At 43.6% G+C, this 18642-nt stretch overlaps 1 protein-coding gene across 1 annotated transcript; it reads left to right on the top strand.

Annotated features, from left to right (window-relative positions):
* Window positions 1-14475: 14475 nt before the first annotated feature.
* On the top strand, window positions 14476-18412 carry LOC133930346 (thioredoxin reductase NTRB-like). Its single transcript, XM_062376984.1, has 2 exons — window positions 14476-15770; window positions 18105-18412. Exons 1-2 carry the CDS (start codon window positions 14729-14731, stop codon window positions 18173-18175), a joined length of 1113 nt encoding a protein of 370 aa, XP_062232968.1. The 5' UTR covers window positions 14476-14728; the 3' UTR covers window positions 18176-18412.
* Window positions 18413-18642: the final 230 nt, after the last annotated feature.

Below are 18642 nucleotides of genomic sequence, written 5' to 3'. Positions count from 1 at the left end.
AATTTGGGTGCCCATAGAAATCATCACCAACATGAAGGAGCCCCAATTGGTTTGGGTTCTAAAGAAGACTTGAAGCCCGAAGCAGCTATGGGGATTTGGAAACTTGGGTCACAAGATGAAGTGAAGTCAAGTATACAATTTTGGGTATTTTGATGAAAATCATGATCATCGTATAGTCAAATCCCCATCCAAATGTAAAAGAGGTAAATGGTAGCTAGGCTTAAGTTCATGCATTTTATTTTTTTCTTCTAACTTATTTGCCTCCTTTAGGATTGCATATGCTTATTTCAATTTATCGCAATGGCTAATGTTGGTTTTCATTTGGTAGGTTGTTTGTGTTTATCTCTAACCCATGAGCAATGTACATAGTTTATTAGTTGTAGGTTAATTTCTTGGCACTAGTTTTTACAATTGGTATTTTTCATGTGTCATGATCCAATCTATAAGATAAATCCCCATTGTTAACAATAACAAGTGCATATATCTCACAAGTATTCAACACTTGTATGCACACATTTAGGAGGAGGATATCCTATAGGTTGTGATTTTGAGACTAACATGTGTTTCTAGTGACATCTTTTGTAGTCTCATGGAGCAATCAACATGTCCCTGGAGGTATGCAATGCTTAAATACTTCAATTGGTATCATTGTTAAATTTTTTATTCATTTAAGCTACCTCCATGCATAATATAGCTTAAACTTTCTATCTTAATATATTATCTAGTTGTGCATATGTTTCTTTCTTATTGTATGTATGCACACATATAGGGGAGGTTTAGACTATATTATGCGAGTTTCATAAATTATGATATATGTGCTTTCATATACTACAGTTGGTATCATTCATTTGTAGTGTTATCCATACAATTGGTATCCTTTTATTAGATCATGATTTTTGAAGCTCTCTCCCATGTTCTCTAATGTTTTTCCCTTGAGTTCAACATGCATTAATAGCCCTTTTTGGGAGATTGTTGACAAAAGGTCCGAATTTTGATGACCAAAGCAAGATGCAAGTTTACAAGATGAACAATATGAGGATATTGTTGCAACAAGCAAGACATCTAGGAACGTCGAAGTTGACAAAGGGTGAGAAGAAAATATGCTAGGTGCCTAGATTGATAAGAGAGAAGCTTTTGCATAGGTCGTTCAAAGGAGATAGTGGCAATAGAGAAAGGGAGAGCCACACAAAGGGAGACTAAGTGGTAAGAACATGCATCCAAGCAATATGATAAGACTTTATGCTCGCTTGATCTCTACATTTGGTACATTTATTATTTGCCACTTGCTTTGGTTGTGTTGTCATCAGTCACCGAAAAGGGGGAGATTGTAGCGAAAATAGCTCTATAGGCTATGATTATGATTTTGGTGATTAATGACAACAATTCAATGGGACTAACATGTTTGTCAAAGAATATATATTAGTAGGTCTCTTAGTTGCAATACATGAAGAAGTCATCGTAGCCGGGATAAAGTTGGACTGAATTGGAGAAGTCCCAGGAAGATTTGCCTCATCGAATGGTCCAGTACTCTAGGTATTGAACTCACTGGAGCATACTTCACAGAGGGGGAGAGGCCTAAAGACCTCACCAGAAGATCCAGATACACACCAGAGCATTTTGTCCAAAGAAGGTTGCAGCCATTGAAGTAAAATATCAAAGCATTGGATGGTCCAGTGATCAATATGTTGCACACACTGAACAATGAATAGTGCAAAGAGGCACAACGAAGTTCAATGCATCAGATGGTCCGATGATAAAGGATGTGCACACCAGAACATTATTTCTAGAGAGTGTTGTATTGGCTCGGTTGGCTGACGTTAACTCATGGATAGTCCGGTGACGAAGTGATATGCACCGGATGCTAACACCGGAGCAATTTACACAGAGAGTGTGCAGTTGGCTCGGATTCTAAGTATACTCACCGGATAGTTCGGTAATGCAGATGAAGTATACTCCGGTGTGTCCGATGTTCACGGAGGCTTGAGTGGGGTTCCAACGGCTAGTTTGTGAGAGTGTACTATTGTTCTCACCAGGTTATCCAGTGCTAACAACTTTTTTGAGCCGTTGGGTTAACGGCTAGTGCGGGAATTTGAGGCTATAAATACCCACCCACTTGGGCATTTGAATGTGCTGGAGTCAAGAGAAGTTTTTGTACACCTGAGAAGACTTCCAAGCCACCAAAGTGATTATCCAAGGCAAGTGTTTAGTGCTTATTGGTCTAGAGAGAGTGTTACTAGGTGATTGCTGCCTAGAGAGTAGATCAATGAGTGATCCAACCTTGTACCAAGTGGTACGCCGAAACTTTAGAGCCTTGGTGACTCGCTGATAAGCTTGTTGATCCTACAATTTGGTGTGGAGCAGCGACGAGAAGCATGTACAGGGACACGGAGACCCTTGCTTTGGTGGCTCAAGCTCTGAAATGATCACGGCGGCAAGGAACCGAAAGAGAGGCTAGTGGCGAGACCTTGCCTTGGTGGCTTGGTGACTCATCCGAATGGAGGCTTTATCTTTGTGATTTGGTGGATCAAGAGCCGTGATCAGGTGTCAACCGAGAGCATATCCTTTGTGGAGCTCCAATATGGACTAAGGATGGCATCCACGCCATCGATGCCACGGGAAAAAAATCCTTATACCGAGTTTGCTCTCTCTACCTTATTTATGTTTTCACATTTACATTCTTACAATTTACCTTCTTAGATAGGCTACATGCGCTGTGATGGGTAGAGTAGACACACTAGATAAACCTAGAGCACATATAGATAGATTTTGGTATAGGTTTATCTTGTGTTGTTTTTGGAGCCGAAATAGTTCTAAGTGTCTTAATGCACCGCCCCCCTCTTAGGACGTCATCGATCCCTTTAACAACGAATTTGATAGATTTGATATGTCCCCATTTTATATTATGCTTCACAGTTCAAACTCTAGTACTAATATGTGTGCACCCAGAATACACCATTACTTGATGGTGTGAACGTTGAATTATAATTGGAATAACACAGTACAAGGAAATAGATCATAAGGCTAAGGCAACACATCGAGATGCATTACTTCTAGTCATACTGACTTAGAATGAACTGCGATGACTCTCCTAATTCCCAGCATCCACCATCACCATAGTGAGCTGGTGGTAGAGGAGGGGAAGGAGCGGACTTTAGGTGGCACAAGCGGGGGCATCAGGGATCGAGACATACACTAGGATCATCGATGTGTATGACCAGCTCGTCCTCATTAGGAGGAGTTGGAATAGCATTAACCTCACACTACAAGTCAAAGATACAGTCTCAGAGGTGATAGATGTAAGCCTAAATGTTTTATTCAACAGGAGGATCGACCCATCTCCTGTAGTGGCAGTTGTTGTCATCGTCGGAGTCCTGCATATATATATAAATTTATTACTAATTTGTCTTAAAATATGATCCTAAAATTGTTACTACTCTCACCCTCCCAAGAGGACATCGGAAGAATAGACACCCTCTGTTAATGCTACCATCATACATCTGCACAACATAGTTGTATCCATGGGAGCACTTCAGTCACTACTCTTTCGTGTGGTCGTACATCCTAAGATGAAGTGGTGGATGAAACTCAATCTTTCCCTGCAAAAGGAAGTTGTTGAGTGGCTCGCCGTATGCACTAGGACCAAAGGATCCCAGTCAGATCACTGGTGCCCTCCCCGCGCCACTAGACCCTCGCCCTCTCCCTCTCCCACCTCTAGTCGCCATTGACTGTTATGGCTTTAGTTGGAAGTTAGGGAGCCCTTTTATAGATGCATGCCAGCGAGAGAGGTACGCAAACCCTAACCTTAAACCCTATGTACAGCACTAACTAACATTAAGCCCTAATTCCAACATTTTAATACTTAGGCTTCTCAGAGATAGCCTTTTCAGATGAAGCCTTTTTAGACCTAGTATTTTCAGACATAGACTATCAAACATAGCTATCGGTGAATCAGGAACCAGGGGTCCCCGAATCCCGAGGCCAGGCCAGCAATCCGCAACGTGGCACCTTCCCGCGGGGTTCATCTCCGTGAGGTACGAAAAAGATTAAGTCCCGGGAGAGGGCGCTCAGGGCCACAAACAGTGGTCCCCGAGTACCCGGGTTCCCTGATGATCTGAGAAGACTAAGTGACCGGGAAGAGAGTGCTCGGGGAGGTGAATAGTGACCCCCGAGCGCCTAAGTCCCCCGATGACCAGAAGAGCCGAGTACCGGGGAGGGTGTACTCAGTGGGGGGGTGAACAGTGGCCCCCCGGGCACCCAGGTACCTTGAGGACCCAAGGAAGGTAGTTTCGGGAGAGAGTGCTCAGGGCTGCGAGCAGCGGCCCCGAGCACTCAGTTCCCCGAGGACCCGAACAGTCAATTCCGGGAGAGAGTGATCAGGGCCATGAACAGTGGCCCCCCGAGCACTCAGTTCCCCAAGGACCAAGAGAGGGCGTTCCTGGGAGAGAGTGCTCGGGGAGATAAACAGTGACCTGAGCACTCGGTTCCTCGACGGCCCAAGAAGTCCTCCATCGGTGGCCCCCACAGGGGTCCCGCGATGAGGTGTCAGCCTGTGAAAGGCCCGATGCCGCATTTAAGAGCGCGCGTGGCCTGTCACCTCCAACTGCTCCCACCACGCTCGGTGTCAGTCCCTGCCATATTCTGGCAGAAAGGCGTGGGGACATTTAATGCGTGGGTCCCATCCCGTGTCATCCGGCTCGCCTCGGGATAGCTTCGTAAGGCCCGAGGCGCCCCGTCTGCCGCCCTGCTGTGGCAGGCGTACAAGACCGAACGGGCACGCCGAGCCGCTCTGCGGCTGCCCGGTGGGCCCTCTCCACGGCGCCCATTGCCAGTGCCATTATGACGACTGAAGACCGGGCGGGGGGCGCGTTTTCAACCCCCCGTCACTTCGCGCAGAGGCCATGATGACTCCCTTTCCATTTATGGTGCCTTGGAACTTGTGCCCTCCCTTTCGGGGCACGCTACCGCCGGCGGGTATTTAAGGCAACCAGCAGGCACGGACAAAGACAAGTGAATACAAGAGGCACAGAGGGCGCTCGAACTCTCAGACTCTTGCTCGGAAACCGAAGAACATTTCGTACAAGCATAGAAGCCGAAGAACAAGGAGCCCAACGCTCTAGGATAGATAAACATTCTTGTAACCAGCAATGTTCCGGAGAGACATTCTCAGGGCATTTATAGCATCCACACAGGAGTAGGGTATTACGCTCAGTGCGTCCCGAAGCTGTCTAAAAATCCCTCCAGTGCATTTACTGCGTTCTGCATTATATCATTCCACCTCCACTAGCCATTGCATCCATACTCATTTATTTCTCCAGCAAACATATTCAGAATCATCCCCCTGGCCGAAGCTCAAAAAGGGGTCCCTCAGGATCCCTGCGATAGGAGTTAATCCTCCGACAGTAGCCTTTTCAGATGTATGCTTTTAGGCATAGGCTTTTCAAATGTAGTATTTTCAGACATAGCCTTTGTTGATGTAGGCTTTTCAGAGGAATCAATTCTTTGTCCAACTATTTTCTGTGGAATCAGTCCATGAACCATCACTGATTTTCAATATAAATAGCATCCCAGGAGGCACATTGTCTAAACAAACCAAAGGCTTCTATTCATACCAAAATGGCCTTTGATTCTTGCCCAAAGAAGTCTTTGCTAGATGCTACCCCTATAGAAAAAGTTACATCCAATCCTCCCCTAGTTTATCGGGTTTAGAGAATTTTTTGAGGCCGAAAATGGCTTGAAAGATTGAGTTCTCTCCCTCAGAAGATTCTATAGTATTTTTGGAACGCATGTTTATGTCCATAGCAACCACACTTTACATCAAACTTGACCAAAAATGTATAATGGTTCCTATTCTAGTGCTGCTGAGGTGAGAAAAATAAAATAAAAATAAAAAATATTTGTGAAAACCGTCATTAGTGACTAGAGTTGGTCATTAGTGATGGATTAGAAGTTAACCTGTCACTAATTACTAGTATAGGACAACCCGTCACTGATGAGTAGATCATTAGTGACCGGTCAAGTTGTGACCCCTTACTAATGGCTGGTCTAGGACAACACGTCGCTAATGACTAGGTCATTAGTGATAGGCCTAGTCATTAGTGACAGGTCACAACTTGACCCGTCACTAATGACTGGCCTAGGATGACCCACCGCTAATAACCTTATCATTAGTGATGGGTCACAACTTAACCCATCACTAATGACTAGTCTAGAATGATCTGTCACTGATGACCATAACTTGACCCGTAACTATTATGACGGGTCATGTTACGACCTGTCACTAAAGACCACTCATTTGTGATGAGAACATAAGGGTTTTTAGACATGTTCAGACCTCTTTGAGGATAATAGCCTAAAGTCATGTTTGTCTTATATTGATCTGAGCTTGTTACAATGGGATGCAGCTAGCATAGATAGATCTAAACCTAGTCGGTGACTTCTTCCTTTTCATATGTTGGCTTGTATGGGCTTGTGAAACTCGTATTGCTTGAAATGACTTGTTCTTGCCTCCTCCTCCCCGCAGAGCCTCTCCGTTCCATATATATATGGGGGTGTCGTACGTCTTATGAACTCTTCCTTCCTATTTTTGGAGATAGACCATCCTGGATACAAAATGCCTTGGGCACCTGCGAGTAGTTTCCTTTCTTCCAGGATCCCCTTCCTAGAGAATTACAAGACACCCTGGGGTACTGGATATGGAAACTATCCATTAATCATCGTCAGGTTTTTTTGTTATGACTAGGAATTTCCCAACAGTAAAAATAAATCACCAACAAAACTCCACCGACCAAGAAGTACCGACAATGAACTTCTAATACAAAAATTATGTGACAAATGTACTACATAGTAGGCCACTTAAAAATATAAACCTCGGGAAAAGTCGACTATCTTGCAGTGCATGTGAAAACAATAATATTGTGATGGGAGCCAAAAATTCTAACAACATAAAAATAATTGATAAACAAAAAGCTAAAGATGCATCCCTAAAGTTTCTCTATTTAAGATAGCGAAAACATACAATGCCCTTGTTCCTTTGAAACACCTAATGCCCACAACCATCAGGTACCATGAAACCTCGGATCACCAAACAAACACACATCCATTGGGGCCAACGCGACCATTGAGTTGTTAAGGTATAGCTGGATCATCTCATTGCTCATTTTGTGAAACATAGAGTTGACTCAAAAAATACATCCAATCCACAATTAGGAAAGAACTGTGATGAGAAGAAGATTGAAAAAATCAAATGATATCTTGTCAGCTACAATAGTCAAGCAAGGAAACAATCAAATAAAGTAAATAATGCCCTCTCAGCTATGCTTAGTAGGAAATCAAACAAGATTAGTAAAGGTATGTTGTCCAAATTTGCTATAATCAAGATAGCATTATAATATTATAAGATATGAATGAAACAAGACATGAAACACTACATAGTTGCTATAACATGTATAAGTTACCATGATCTCCATGGTTGCAGGAGAACGAAAATGAAAATTTTCGTCATCTTTGACTTCTTTTATTCCATCCACTAGAAATTAGAAATAATATTTTGTTTATCCATTAGAGAGCAACTACACCATGGCCATGGAAAGTCCAATGTCCAATCAATTACAGAACTAGTACACTTACAATCATAGTGGCCCAAAGAATCAATTTGTGGATTGCACATGTCTAGCTGAATTAAGACCTTCTCCTCCAATAAATAAGAAACCTAAGAAATTGTATTTACCTCAACTGTCCATTTCCTTCTCAGATCTTATGGTTCTCCAATTAATTTTAACTTATACAAATACCCATATATTGGAAAAAATACAAATGCCCATCAGCATATTAAAAGCAATTCTTCTAAGATAGCATATTCTTTGCCCCCATATTTAATCACTCAAAGAAAATGTGAAGGAAAGAAATATGTTTTTGCCCATATATTCTTTGCCATGGCATCTATTGACCCATAAAAAGGTGTTTCTGCATTATATTTATCTCAATACTAAGTGTCCAGTTGTTATCACTACGTAAGAAACCAACAAATGAGACACGTCACTAGTGACAACTTCTCAGAACACATCACTGATGTCATATTAGTGATGGGTCCTATGAGGTCACATCACTGGGATCCGTCTCAAACCTTTCACTAATGACAGGTGAGGAAATCACCCATCACTAATGACAACAGTGACATGTCACTTGACAAGCTACTACTAACAATTATTAGTGACGGGTAGCAATGACACTAGCCATCAGTGACAGGTTACAAAGAGACCCGTCACTGATGTGTTTGACCCACTGAGTTAAACCATGGATTGGAGCACTGAGTTCTTGTACAAGAGGCAAACCTAGGCTCGAGCCCAGGTGACCTTTCGGCCTGTCGGCCCAGGTGGGAGGGCATTAGTGCCACCATTTAAAGTTGGCAGATCGGGGCGGTTAGGGTTTACCCTGCCCCGCCATCACCGCCACCATCTCAGTGGATCTATGCTGCATGTTGGCTCTGGAGACGGGCATCGTCTTCAATGTGGAGCACCCGCATGGCCTCGTGAGGCTTGGAACGTCCACCCACTTTGCAAGGTCCACCCACATGCTTGGAGATGAGGGCCAACTCTTTGTCAACTTCGTCCACATGCACAACGTCCTCGATAGCATCGCCACAGAAGCAGCACAGCACCTTATGTGCCCAACATTACGAGCGCTACCTCAAGGATAACCCCAACGCTCACACTGGCTCTGTCAAGCTCAGCTACATCATCTTGTTCGTGCTTAACTCCCAATGGCTCAGGTGTACCCATCGTCTATCATTTAGTTCGTCCTTTTTTTAATTTTTATATTTTTATTTTTGAGGTAATCATGGCATGATTCTTCTTGCTTCAACTCTAGGTTCCTAACCATCTGTTGCTGCATTAATGTAGGGCCAAAATCAAGTGGGATCAAGTGAGGCACAAGGTCGCCGACATCATCGAGGACTTGATCGCCCAGGTTCCGGAGTTCAATGACCTACTGCAGATGCCAAACTACCCAACTAGGCCACACAACGTTCTCCCCATTGGGTTCAGGTATGCTAGTTCTTCCTACCGTAGTCATGGTTCATGTTTTGAATCTAATCAATCCATTGCACACCTTTTTTAACCTGATCAATGTATTGTACACTTGATTTCATGTACTTTCTGTTACCTCTAAAAAAATACTTGATTTGCAATTCCTCTCCAGATAGCAAGAATTCAGTGACAGGTCTGGACCCGAACCGTTATTGATGATTGTACATCTGTGACAGGTCTGGACCCGAACCGTTATTGATGATTGTACATCTGTGACAGGTTGGATCTAGACCCATCACTAATGTACAGTCATCAGTGACGTGTTGGGTCTAGACCCGTCACTGATTGTTCCACATTAATGACACATTTGGAGTGACGGTGTGATACCTATCACTAATAAACTTTTTGGAAGTACTGTGTGTGCAGGTATTATTGTTCACGTGTATTGTTCACACGCATGGACAATAACCACCGCACTGTAACACGACATCAAATTGGTTAGAGATAAGATTAGTTAGATTGGCTTGTTAGTTTAAATGAGATTTAGTTAGAGATAAGATTAGAGATTTGTTGGTTTAAATAAGATAAGAGTTGGAGATAAGTTGAAATTATATTTGAATTATGACTTTGTAGGCCGACTAGGTTATCTCCTAGGCAACTATATACATGGCTCCAGCCATGATTAAGGAATCAATCAAGCAAGAGAAATCAATGTTGTTCCCATTCCCCTTCTCATATGTCTTCCCTATAGTTCCAAGTCTCCCCAATTTATAGTTCAATCTCCCCACTAGCAGCCGACGTCACCCGTCTATTCTCCTGGTGGTGTTTACTTTAACATCAGTGAACATCTTAGTAGTAGTAACGTTGTTGATGAAGAAATGTTCATAAAAATGCACAACTTCTAGATAAAGAGAACTTGAAAAGCTGAAAAATTATCAACTTAATATAGTCAAACCAAACCTCAATTTTACATGACTATCATTGGTCTACACCAAGCTCACCAACAAACCAAGGAAACCTTGCCTAAACCGAAGTCATGAACAATCATAAAGCATCATAAACAGGCATGTCTCAAACCTGCAGGATACCTACTACAACAGGTGAAAGCTCTTGATTGAGCATAACCACATTGCCAAAGCATTAGGTGCAAAATCATAATCCTTGCATGTGCACCCGAGGCTTGTTGGATGATCGTTTTACACCATATATGCTTTTAGTCAAGAGCTATGGTTATGTCATACCAAGCATTATTTTTAGCATGAATGTGCCAAAGCATTTGCATTTGTGTGCATAATATGGATGTGATCATTTTGTGGCATCAAGTATGTGTCCATAACATGAATGTGAGATTTTTTTTTGCATGAAGTATGTGTCACTACTATAGAAAGGATTATCTTTGTCCCCGTTTCACTGTCGGTTCATTAATAACCAGCAGTGATAATATTCAGTAACATGAATCTGTAGTGGTGTTCAAATTATCACTACTGGTTTATAAAAAGACATGCATAAAAAGATATGTCTTTAATAACCGACAATGATAATATTTATCATTACCAGTTCATAATCCAAACCAACAGAGCAATAATTGATGAATATGGATCGATGGTGTTAATTATTATCACTACACGTTTGTATTCCAAACTGGCAGTGATAATTCTTCTATAAATACACATGTCTCCCTCAGTCGCCTCCATCTCATTTCCTTCCAATCTCCTGAAGCTGATGCCGAGGGGTAGTGGTGGTCTAAGTGGAGCGGTGGTCACCATCTCGACTGCGGTCACATCTACCCCTTGTGCCCGGCTTCAACGCCCTCTGAGCCGTAGCTACCTCGCATTCGTCAAGCTGTAGCCACCTCACGTCCGTCGAGCCTACCATAGCCAACTCGTGGTCGCGGACCCTCCCCATCTCCACTACATACGCGAATGTTGTGTGAAGATAATTATGGCAATAGGTAGATCTAAATGAATAGCAAAAAACACAAATGTGTTGAAGATAGATTGTGTTTTTATCATTCATTTAAGCTTACTATTATCATTGTGAATGTAGATTTAGATATTGTCATTTGTTCAAGCTAGATTATGGCAATAGGCACACCTAAATGGATGGTAGAAAATACACTTTCTTAAATATGATTGTGTTTTCACCATTCATTTAGATGTATTGTTGTCACTCGATATTGCAAGATATAAAACAGACATTTTGCCATATAAAATACTCTATCTCGAATATTTTGGTATGGGGTCTCTTTCTAAGCTTGCAAACTTAGGCAAATCCCCATGCTAAAGAGTTCACGGTAGAGTATTTTTGCACATGTGGATGGATTATCACTACCAATTCTAGCTTTGAACTGGCAATGATAGTTGGATTATCGCTGCCAGTTCATATGCCGGCAATGATAATTATGGATTATCACTACCGCTAATTCACTGCCGGTTCAAAAACTGGTAGTGATGTCAGTTTTGAACTAATAGTGATAACCTTTTCTATAGTAGTGTGTGCATAATATGGATGCGAGCATTTTGCATAAGCTATGTGTGCCTAACATGAATGAGAGCATTTTACATAAATATAAGTGCATAACATGGATGTGACAAGACATTTTGCATCATGTGTATGTGCATAACATGAATGTGCCAAAGCATTTTGCATCACATGCGCATGCATGACAAAAGAAAACATGGATTTTTGCCTTCACGCACTTTGCATGAAAAGACGGAGCTTAGCCATCGAGCACTCTGTGGGAAAAGATAGAACAGAGGACTTCAAGGTAAACAAAAAAAGACCCCTTCTAGGGGCTTTATGCAAGAGAAGCACCCTTCTTGGGACTTTATCAAAGAGAAGCACCCTTCTTGAGGCTTTGAGGTGAAGAAGCACCATTATCGGTTCTTCGATGTCAAGAAGCACCCTTCACGAGGCCTCATTGAAAAAGAACCCTTCACGAGGCCTCATTGAAAAAGCACTCTTCTCGAGACTTCAAGGTGAAGACTCTCCACATTTAAAGGGATGACATTTCATCCCAAAGCCTCCAAGTTACTAGGGAGTGCATAGCCGCTCAATCCGAGAACCATCCATGAAGGGTGGGGAATGATGATTCACCTGAAGCATCTATGTTGATAATGGGCATATTATCGCTCATTCTCGAGCAACAGTCGGAGTAGGAGAGGACACTAGGGATAGCGAATAATCCAAATTGTCTAAAAGCTTGACCAATGCACGCATCCGAGCAATACTTCACCCAATGAAGAAAGCTTCGTTGAGAAGTTTGAGAAGACTTCACCAAGTGAAGGCTTCATCGAGAAGGCTTGAAGGCTTCATCAAGAAGGCCTCACGGAGAAGGCTCCACCAAGAAAAGTCAAGAAATCTTTACCAAGTGAAGACTTCGTCGAAAAGGCTTTGTGAAGAAGGGTCCACCGAAAAGATCAAGAATGCTTCACCAGGTGAAGGCTCCACCGAGAAGGGTCCAGAAGGCTTCACAAAGTGAAGGCTTCATCAAGAAAGCCTCACGGAGAAGGCTCCGCCAAGAAGGGTTGAGAAGGCTTCACCAAGTGGAGGCTTTGCAGAGAAGGCTCGGATGAGAAGGTCGAGAATGCTTCACCAAGTGAAGGCTTCATCAAGAAGGCTTCACGGAGAAGGCTCCACTGAGAAGGTTCCATCGAGAAGGCTTCATGGATAAGACTCCATCGAGAAGGCTTAACGGAGATAGCTCCATAGAGAGGGACAACAAGGCTTCACCAAAATGGCTTTGTCTCGAGAAGGCTTCTCCGAAAAGGCTTCATCAAAAAGAGAAGGCTTCTCTGAAAAGGCTTCATACTTGGTCGAGAAGAGAAGGCTTCATCGCGAAGGCTTCGTCAAGAAGAGGGCTTCATCAATAAGACAAGGCTTCATCGCCAAGGTGTCATCGAGAAGAAAAGGATTTGTTGAGAAGGCTTCATCAAGAAGATGGCTTAACCAACAAGATAATGCTTCATCATGAAGGCTTCATGGAGAAGGATTAAGAGTGCCTTCACCAAACAAAGGAAGCACCTTCATCAAATCGAGAAGACACCCTTCACCGTGGAGAAGACACCATTCACCAAGTGAAGGAAGTGCCTTCACCAAGTAAAGGGAGCACCTTCACCAAATGAAGGGAGTACCTTCGTCGCTTTGATATTGTATCCCCAACAACGGTTGTAGTATAGTTGTTTGTAACCTTTTCTATTTTACCAGCTCCCATGCAAAGCAAGATCCGCATGACCTGCACACTCTTTTCTCTAGTCCTTTTTTCCCACGTGGTTTTTGGATGAAGTTTTTAGTGAAATGTACATGCATCGCAGGTCTTTACCTGGATACTCCAAATTCAGAGGGACTAGGGCCATTGCTAGTTGCATTTGCTCCCCCCTCCACACCTCGGAGCTTACATATGAGGGAGTATTGTTAGAGTAATGGCCCAGTAACTTAGGTAAAGGCCCATATGAGATAACAAACCTATAATATATCATGGCAAAATTATAATTCATCTATCGCACTAGGGGGAAGATGGGGATTAACCCTTCTCCCCACTGCTATATATATGAGACCCCAAGGGATCACGAACCCTTAAATCCATTCATTTGTTCCATTTCCACTATCTCCCTTTGCCTGGGCACCTTCGGGTGAAGCCTCAAGGCCTATTATGTTCGGGCCAATTCGAGTTGCCCCAACAATGGGCAATTAGTTACTGCAGTTATTGTTAGGTTTGTTTAATTTTTTAAAATTTTGGTTTTTAGAAACTAGAAACCAAAATAACCTAGGAAAAATCAAAATCAAACCTAAATAACCGATATATTTCGATTCAGTTTCTTCAGTTTTCGATTTTAAATCAAAATTTCTACACAACTCAATAAAGGTACATATGACACATCATTGCAATGCAAATATAACCATAAAGGCATATGACATATAAAATCACAATAAGTCCAACATAATAATTCAAATCATCTTGGCCCAGGCCATGCCAGGAGGTGCCTGAGTGGATTTGGCCTTGGGCCTTAGGCAGTTTGAGCCAAAATTTGTGTGCCTCGAGAGCTGGCGAATGGAAGTCTATCTATATTTCAGTTTATATGGTTGGTTAGTTTTTGGAGTCTGGAAACCAAAACTAAATCCGATAACCGAACATCACGACTTTGAAAACTGAACAAACCGTAAAAAGTGGTTATTTCACGCATACCTGTTGCGGTGTGGCCGATGAATATACCCGGCAACCAACTTGATAGCGACAGGGATGTCCGGCCAAACTTCGCATCTTCGCCGTGGAAGCTTCTTTCCGTTGCTTTTTCCGTTCGACCAGACGAAACGAACAAAATTCTTGCACATTCGTCCCGCAAAGGATGGCATGGGATCGAAGCCATTATAACATTAGATAATAGCACGCTGCACGCCCATCACCTTAGAAGCAAAGCAAGTTTGAACCAACGAGCAGACAAATCCTCCGATATTCAACGCCACGCCTGTAGACCGTCCGTGGCACAACCGTGTCCAACATTTCCTCTCGGCTAGTCGGCTGTCCAACCAGTCGAGCAGTTTCACGGCGACCACACCGCGCATAAAATCTCGCGCGGCCACCATACCACAGTCACGCGCGCCGGCCCCTTCGAGCCCAACTTCCTCTTCCTCTCCGGCCTGGCCCAAAGTCGACTCCCGCCTCACCAATTCCGCCTCCGGCTCCTCCGCCGCCGCCGCCGTCATTGATGAGCCTCTGCTCCAAGCTCTTCGCGCTGCTCCGCAAGTCCCGCGCGCTCGCCACCAGCACCACGACCGCTGCCGCCGCGACGGCATCCGCGAACGCGTCGGCCAACGGGATGGAGGAGGCGGTGGCCGCGACGGGCCCGCTGCGCACACGCGTCTGCATCATCGGGAGCGGCCCTGCCGCGCACACGGCGGCCATCTACGCGGCGCGAGCCGAGCTCAAGCCCGTGCTCTTCGAGGGCTGGCTCGCCAACGACATCGCGGCGGGCGGCCAGCTCACCACCACTACCGACGTCGAGAACTTCCCTGGCTTCCCTGAGGGCATCCTCGGCGGCGAGCTCATGGACCGCTGCCGCGCGCAGTCGGTGAGGTTCGGGACCAAGATCCTCTCCGAGACCGTCACCTCCGTCGACTTCTCCGCCCGCCCCTTCCGCGTCGCCTCTGACGACACCGTCGTGCACGCCGACGCCGTCGTCGTGGCCACAGGCGCCGTCGCGCGTAGGCTGCACTTCACCGGCTCCGACGCGTTCTGGAACAGGGGAATCTCGGCCTGCGCCGTCTGCGACGGTGCCGCGCCCATCTTCCGGAACAAACCCATCGCTGTCATCGGCGGCGGGGACTCCGCCATGGAGGAGGCCAACTTCCTCACCAAGTACGGCTCGCAGGTCTACATCATCCACCGCCGCAACGCCTTCCGTGCGTCCAAGATCATGCAGGCACGGGCGCTCTCCAACCCCAAGATCCAGGTCGTCTGGGACTCCGAGGTCGTCGAGGCCTACGGCGGCTCGAACGGCGGCCCGTTGTCCGGTGTCAAGGTTAAGAACGTCGTCAGCGGCGAGGTCTCCGACCTCCAGGTGGCCGGGCTCTTCTTTGCCATCGGGCATGAGCCGGCGACCAAATTTCTCGGCGGGCAGCTCGAGCTCGACTCCGATGGGTATGTCGTGACTAAGCCCGGCACAACGCACACCAGTGTGAAGGGGGTCTTTGCGGCCGGGGACGTCCAGGACAAGAAGTACCGCCAGGCCATTACTGCGGCAGGATCAGGTATACCATTCGAGGCATTCTTATGTTCTTACTCCTGCTTTACGTAATAGATGTGCAGAGTAATATGCATAATTCTGGGGGATAAGTCTGCTTTTGCTTGTGCTGCATTCTAGCTTCACTAATATAGGTGTCAGTGGCGGATTCAGAAATGGAGTTCGCCAGGTGTTTTTGTATGACAAACTAAATTATAGCTAGTTTGCAATTGAACTAAAGAGTAGCAAAAGTACATAAAAATAATGAAATCTAGCTAAAGAAATACCCAATTGAGGTAGATATGATCCTCTTTTGGTTGCATGGCAAAATTTTCTACAAAATGGTACACGTCCAGAAAGATATGGCTGAGGTAACAAATGGGAGTATGACAGCAATCAGAGTGTCTGCAGTACTCAATATCGACGCAGTTTACACAAACAAAAGCATAAACTGACGTAAAAGTTCAAATAACTTCACAAGTACAGCCACATCTATTGCAGAAGTGAACCGTAGAGACCAACAATCGGTGCCCGCAATGCACTTAAGCTATGATTAGATAGTGAGACAAAGCACATGAAACTTGGATTTTGAGATCTGAATAGCAATTTAAAAGCCTGAGTTGTGGAGCTGCACAGATTAAGGGGCAGCATTGGATTGAGGAACGATTGGGCACCCACACACGTACTCCAGTGATTCAGCATTTCAGCCCCGCCTAGCACCAGGCCAAGACCCCCCATTGGAAAGTGGTATAGTGTATGATATTGGTATTTTGATAAAAGATCTTCATTGAAAAATAGAACAGAAGAACTAATCCTTCCTTTCAGTGATAATCAAGTGTAGTGTTTGAGTAGGTACTAAATTGGTTTACTGGGTTTGCTCATGTGCCTTTGTTGAATTAGAAAATTGTTTTAGGGTTGTGATAATGAATTATTACTGTGGTTTTATGAGGTTGCAAATTTCGACGATTATTGCAAGTTAGTGCCGTTGATTGCTCTAGTATTACTTTGTGCAAGGGGTTTCTAAAATTGACTAAAGGATTCTATCCATATTGGCGCTTGCAAATTACTAATATTTTCTTTCTATCATTCCATTGAACTGTTTTTTTCAAGGGGGGAGATGGCATAGTGTAGTATTGGTTGATAAGCTGGTGTTTATGGCTAAACTGCAGTCATTCAATCTTATGCCTTCCTTCAATCTACATCCAAAATGATCACACGAAAAGGGTGTCCTTGGTTCTATTTCATATGCTTGTTATGAATAAGGTGGTTGATGATTCTTTGTGTAGGTCGTTTACATCATGTCGTTTTCTTGAATTCCTTAAGACTTGAATGGCGGAGTCTGATCTTAAAATCATATGTTCCCACAAGCCTAAGCCTTTTTTAAAAGGTCCGAAAATGGTGGTATTACCATGCAATATGAGGTTACTTGTAACCTGTAAATGACTTATAAGTGTGAGATTCAATCCTTCCCAAAGTTCTATTTTTTCTTAACGAGACTTTCCCCAAGTTTTCTCTTTTCAGAGGCTCATGGCTTACCCAAATTTTATTAAAAGCCCACCATTTGAAAGATTCCAGGAGGGTTAAGCCTCTCCATACAGGGCACTGAACATATTCTTGCTTCTTGTTCAAGTATTGGCATTCCTTCTCTATGATAATCGAAAATAGCATTCCAAGATTAGAGGAATCAAAGAGTTTCACAGTTTCACGGTAGCAATGATTTTTATTATCCCTGACTTATAATTATAGATTTGTTGAATGACTGGCCAGCCATATTGATTTTAGAGGCCTATCACTAGTTTATTTGTAATCACATGCAAGTAGAATTATTCCAACATTATTGATGTCTTAATATTGAACCAAGATGAAGTAGTTGGGCAATTAGAAAACATATTGATCTTGCGCCAAGGGCAATTATTGATGTCTTCATACACTGGCAACTGTGCAAAAATAACAAGGGACTATGGTTCGGAAGTTGCCTTTGTACCCCTGTAATTAATAGCTATATGCACTAAAGCGTTGATATGGTTTCTGTTGTTATGAAATATTGTGTTGTCTGTTCTGATTATCTTTTTTTTTTCTGAGTGACCAATAATTATTTGCATTGAAATGGTTTCTGTTTTACTGAAGATCAGTGACAACACATTTTTTATGATTTGAAGCTATGTTCAACTTAGTTTGATCCTTTCTTTCATTCCATTGTGTATTTCTGAAAGCGTTTTTGGAACCTTTGGGCTGAAGTAGTTGTCATTTTAAAAATGGCAGTGCCTTTTGACATTGTTTCTTGGGAGTTAGCTTATTCCCAGAAGATAATGTTGATTCTGAATGATTGTCTAATTCTATAGAAACCACTTGGATGTTTCAGGTTGCATGGCTGCTTTGGATGCAGAGCACTACCTGCAGGTGGTTGGAACACAGGAGGAAAAGACTGATTGACTATATATGGGCCAAGCAGCTGGAAGCCCTAAGAAAAATTCTTCTTCGGTGCCAAAAGCTGCACTCTAAGGCTTCTATCTCATGAACGGTGACAGATCCAGCATAAACAGTATATTACGTTGTTCTTAGGCCCCAATTTATCATACATTGGAAATTTATTCTTATGAACGTGCACAAGATGGTATCCGCTATATCACATTGGCACAAGGCATGAATTACATTTTACGAATTTGTGAATCCTGGTGACTGTAATGACCCACCTGTGTTGCTGCCGATATCCGTGCTATGCTAATGCATGTTAGTATTGCAGATTGCAGATCATCTAGTTCTGCATGCAATGGTCACTGCACTGCATTTCAAAAAGAATAGATACTTCTAACGATAAATAGATGTCGTTGAGTGCATTGACCGGGGATACCTTTTTATTTTTAGGCATCCATATTATCTATGGGAAGTACTACCGATAA

Source organism: Phragmites australis, chromosome 10 (genome assembly GCF_958298935.1).
Source record: "Phragmites australis chromosome 10, lpPhrAust1.1, whole genome shotgun sequence".
Taxonomy (NCBI): Eukaryota; Viridiplantae; Streptophyta; class Magnoliopsida; order Poales; family Poaceae; genus Phragmites; species Phragmites australis.
Note: the sequence above shows the minus strand (reverse complement) of the source record. Positions and strands in the feature narration are given on the sequence as shown.

Excerpts from the sequence above, each read along its gene's own strand:
- LOC133930346 (XM_062376984.1), top strand. The coding sequence starts at position 14,729 with ATGAGCCTCTGCTCCAAGCTCTTCGCGCTGCTCCGCAAGTCCCGCGCG. Across the intron at positions 15,771-18,104 it reads CATTACTGCGGCAGGATCAG|GTTGCATGGCTGCTTTGGAT; the intron begins GTATACCATTCG and ends TGGATGTTTCAG.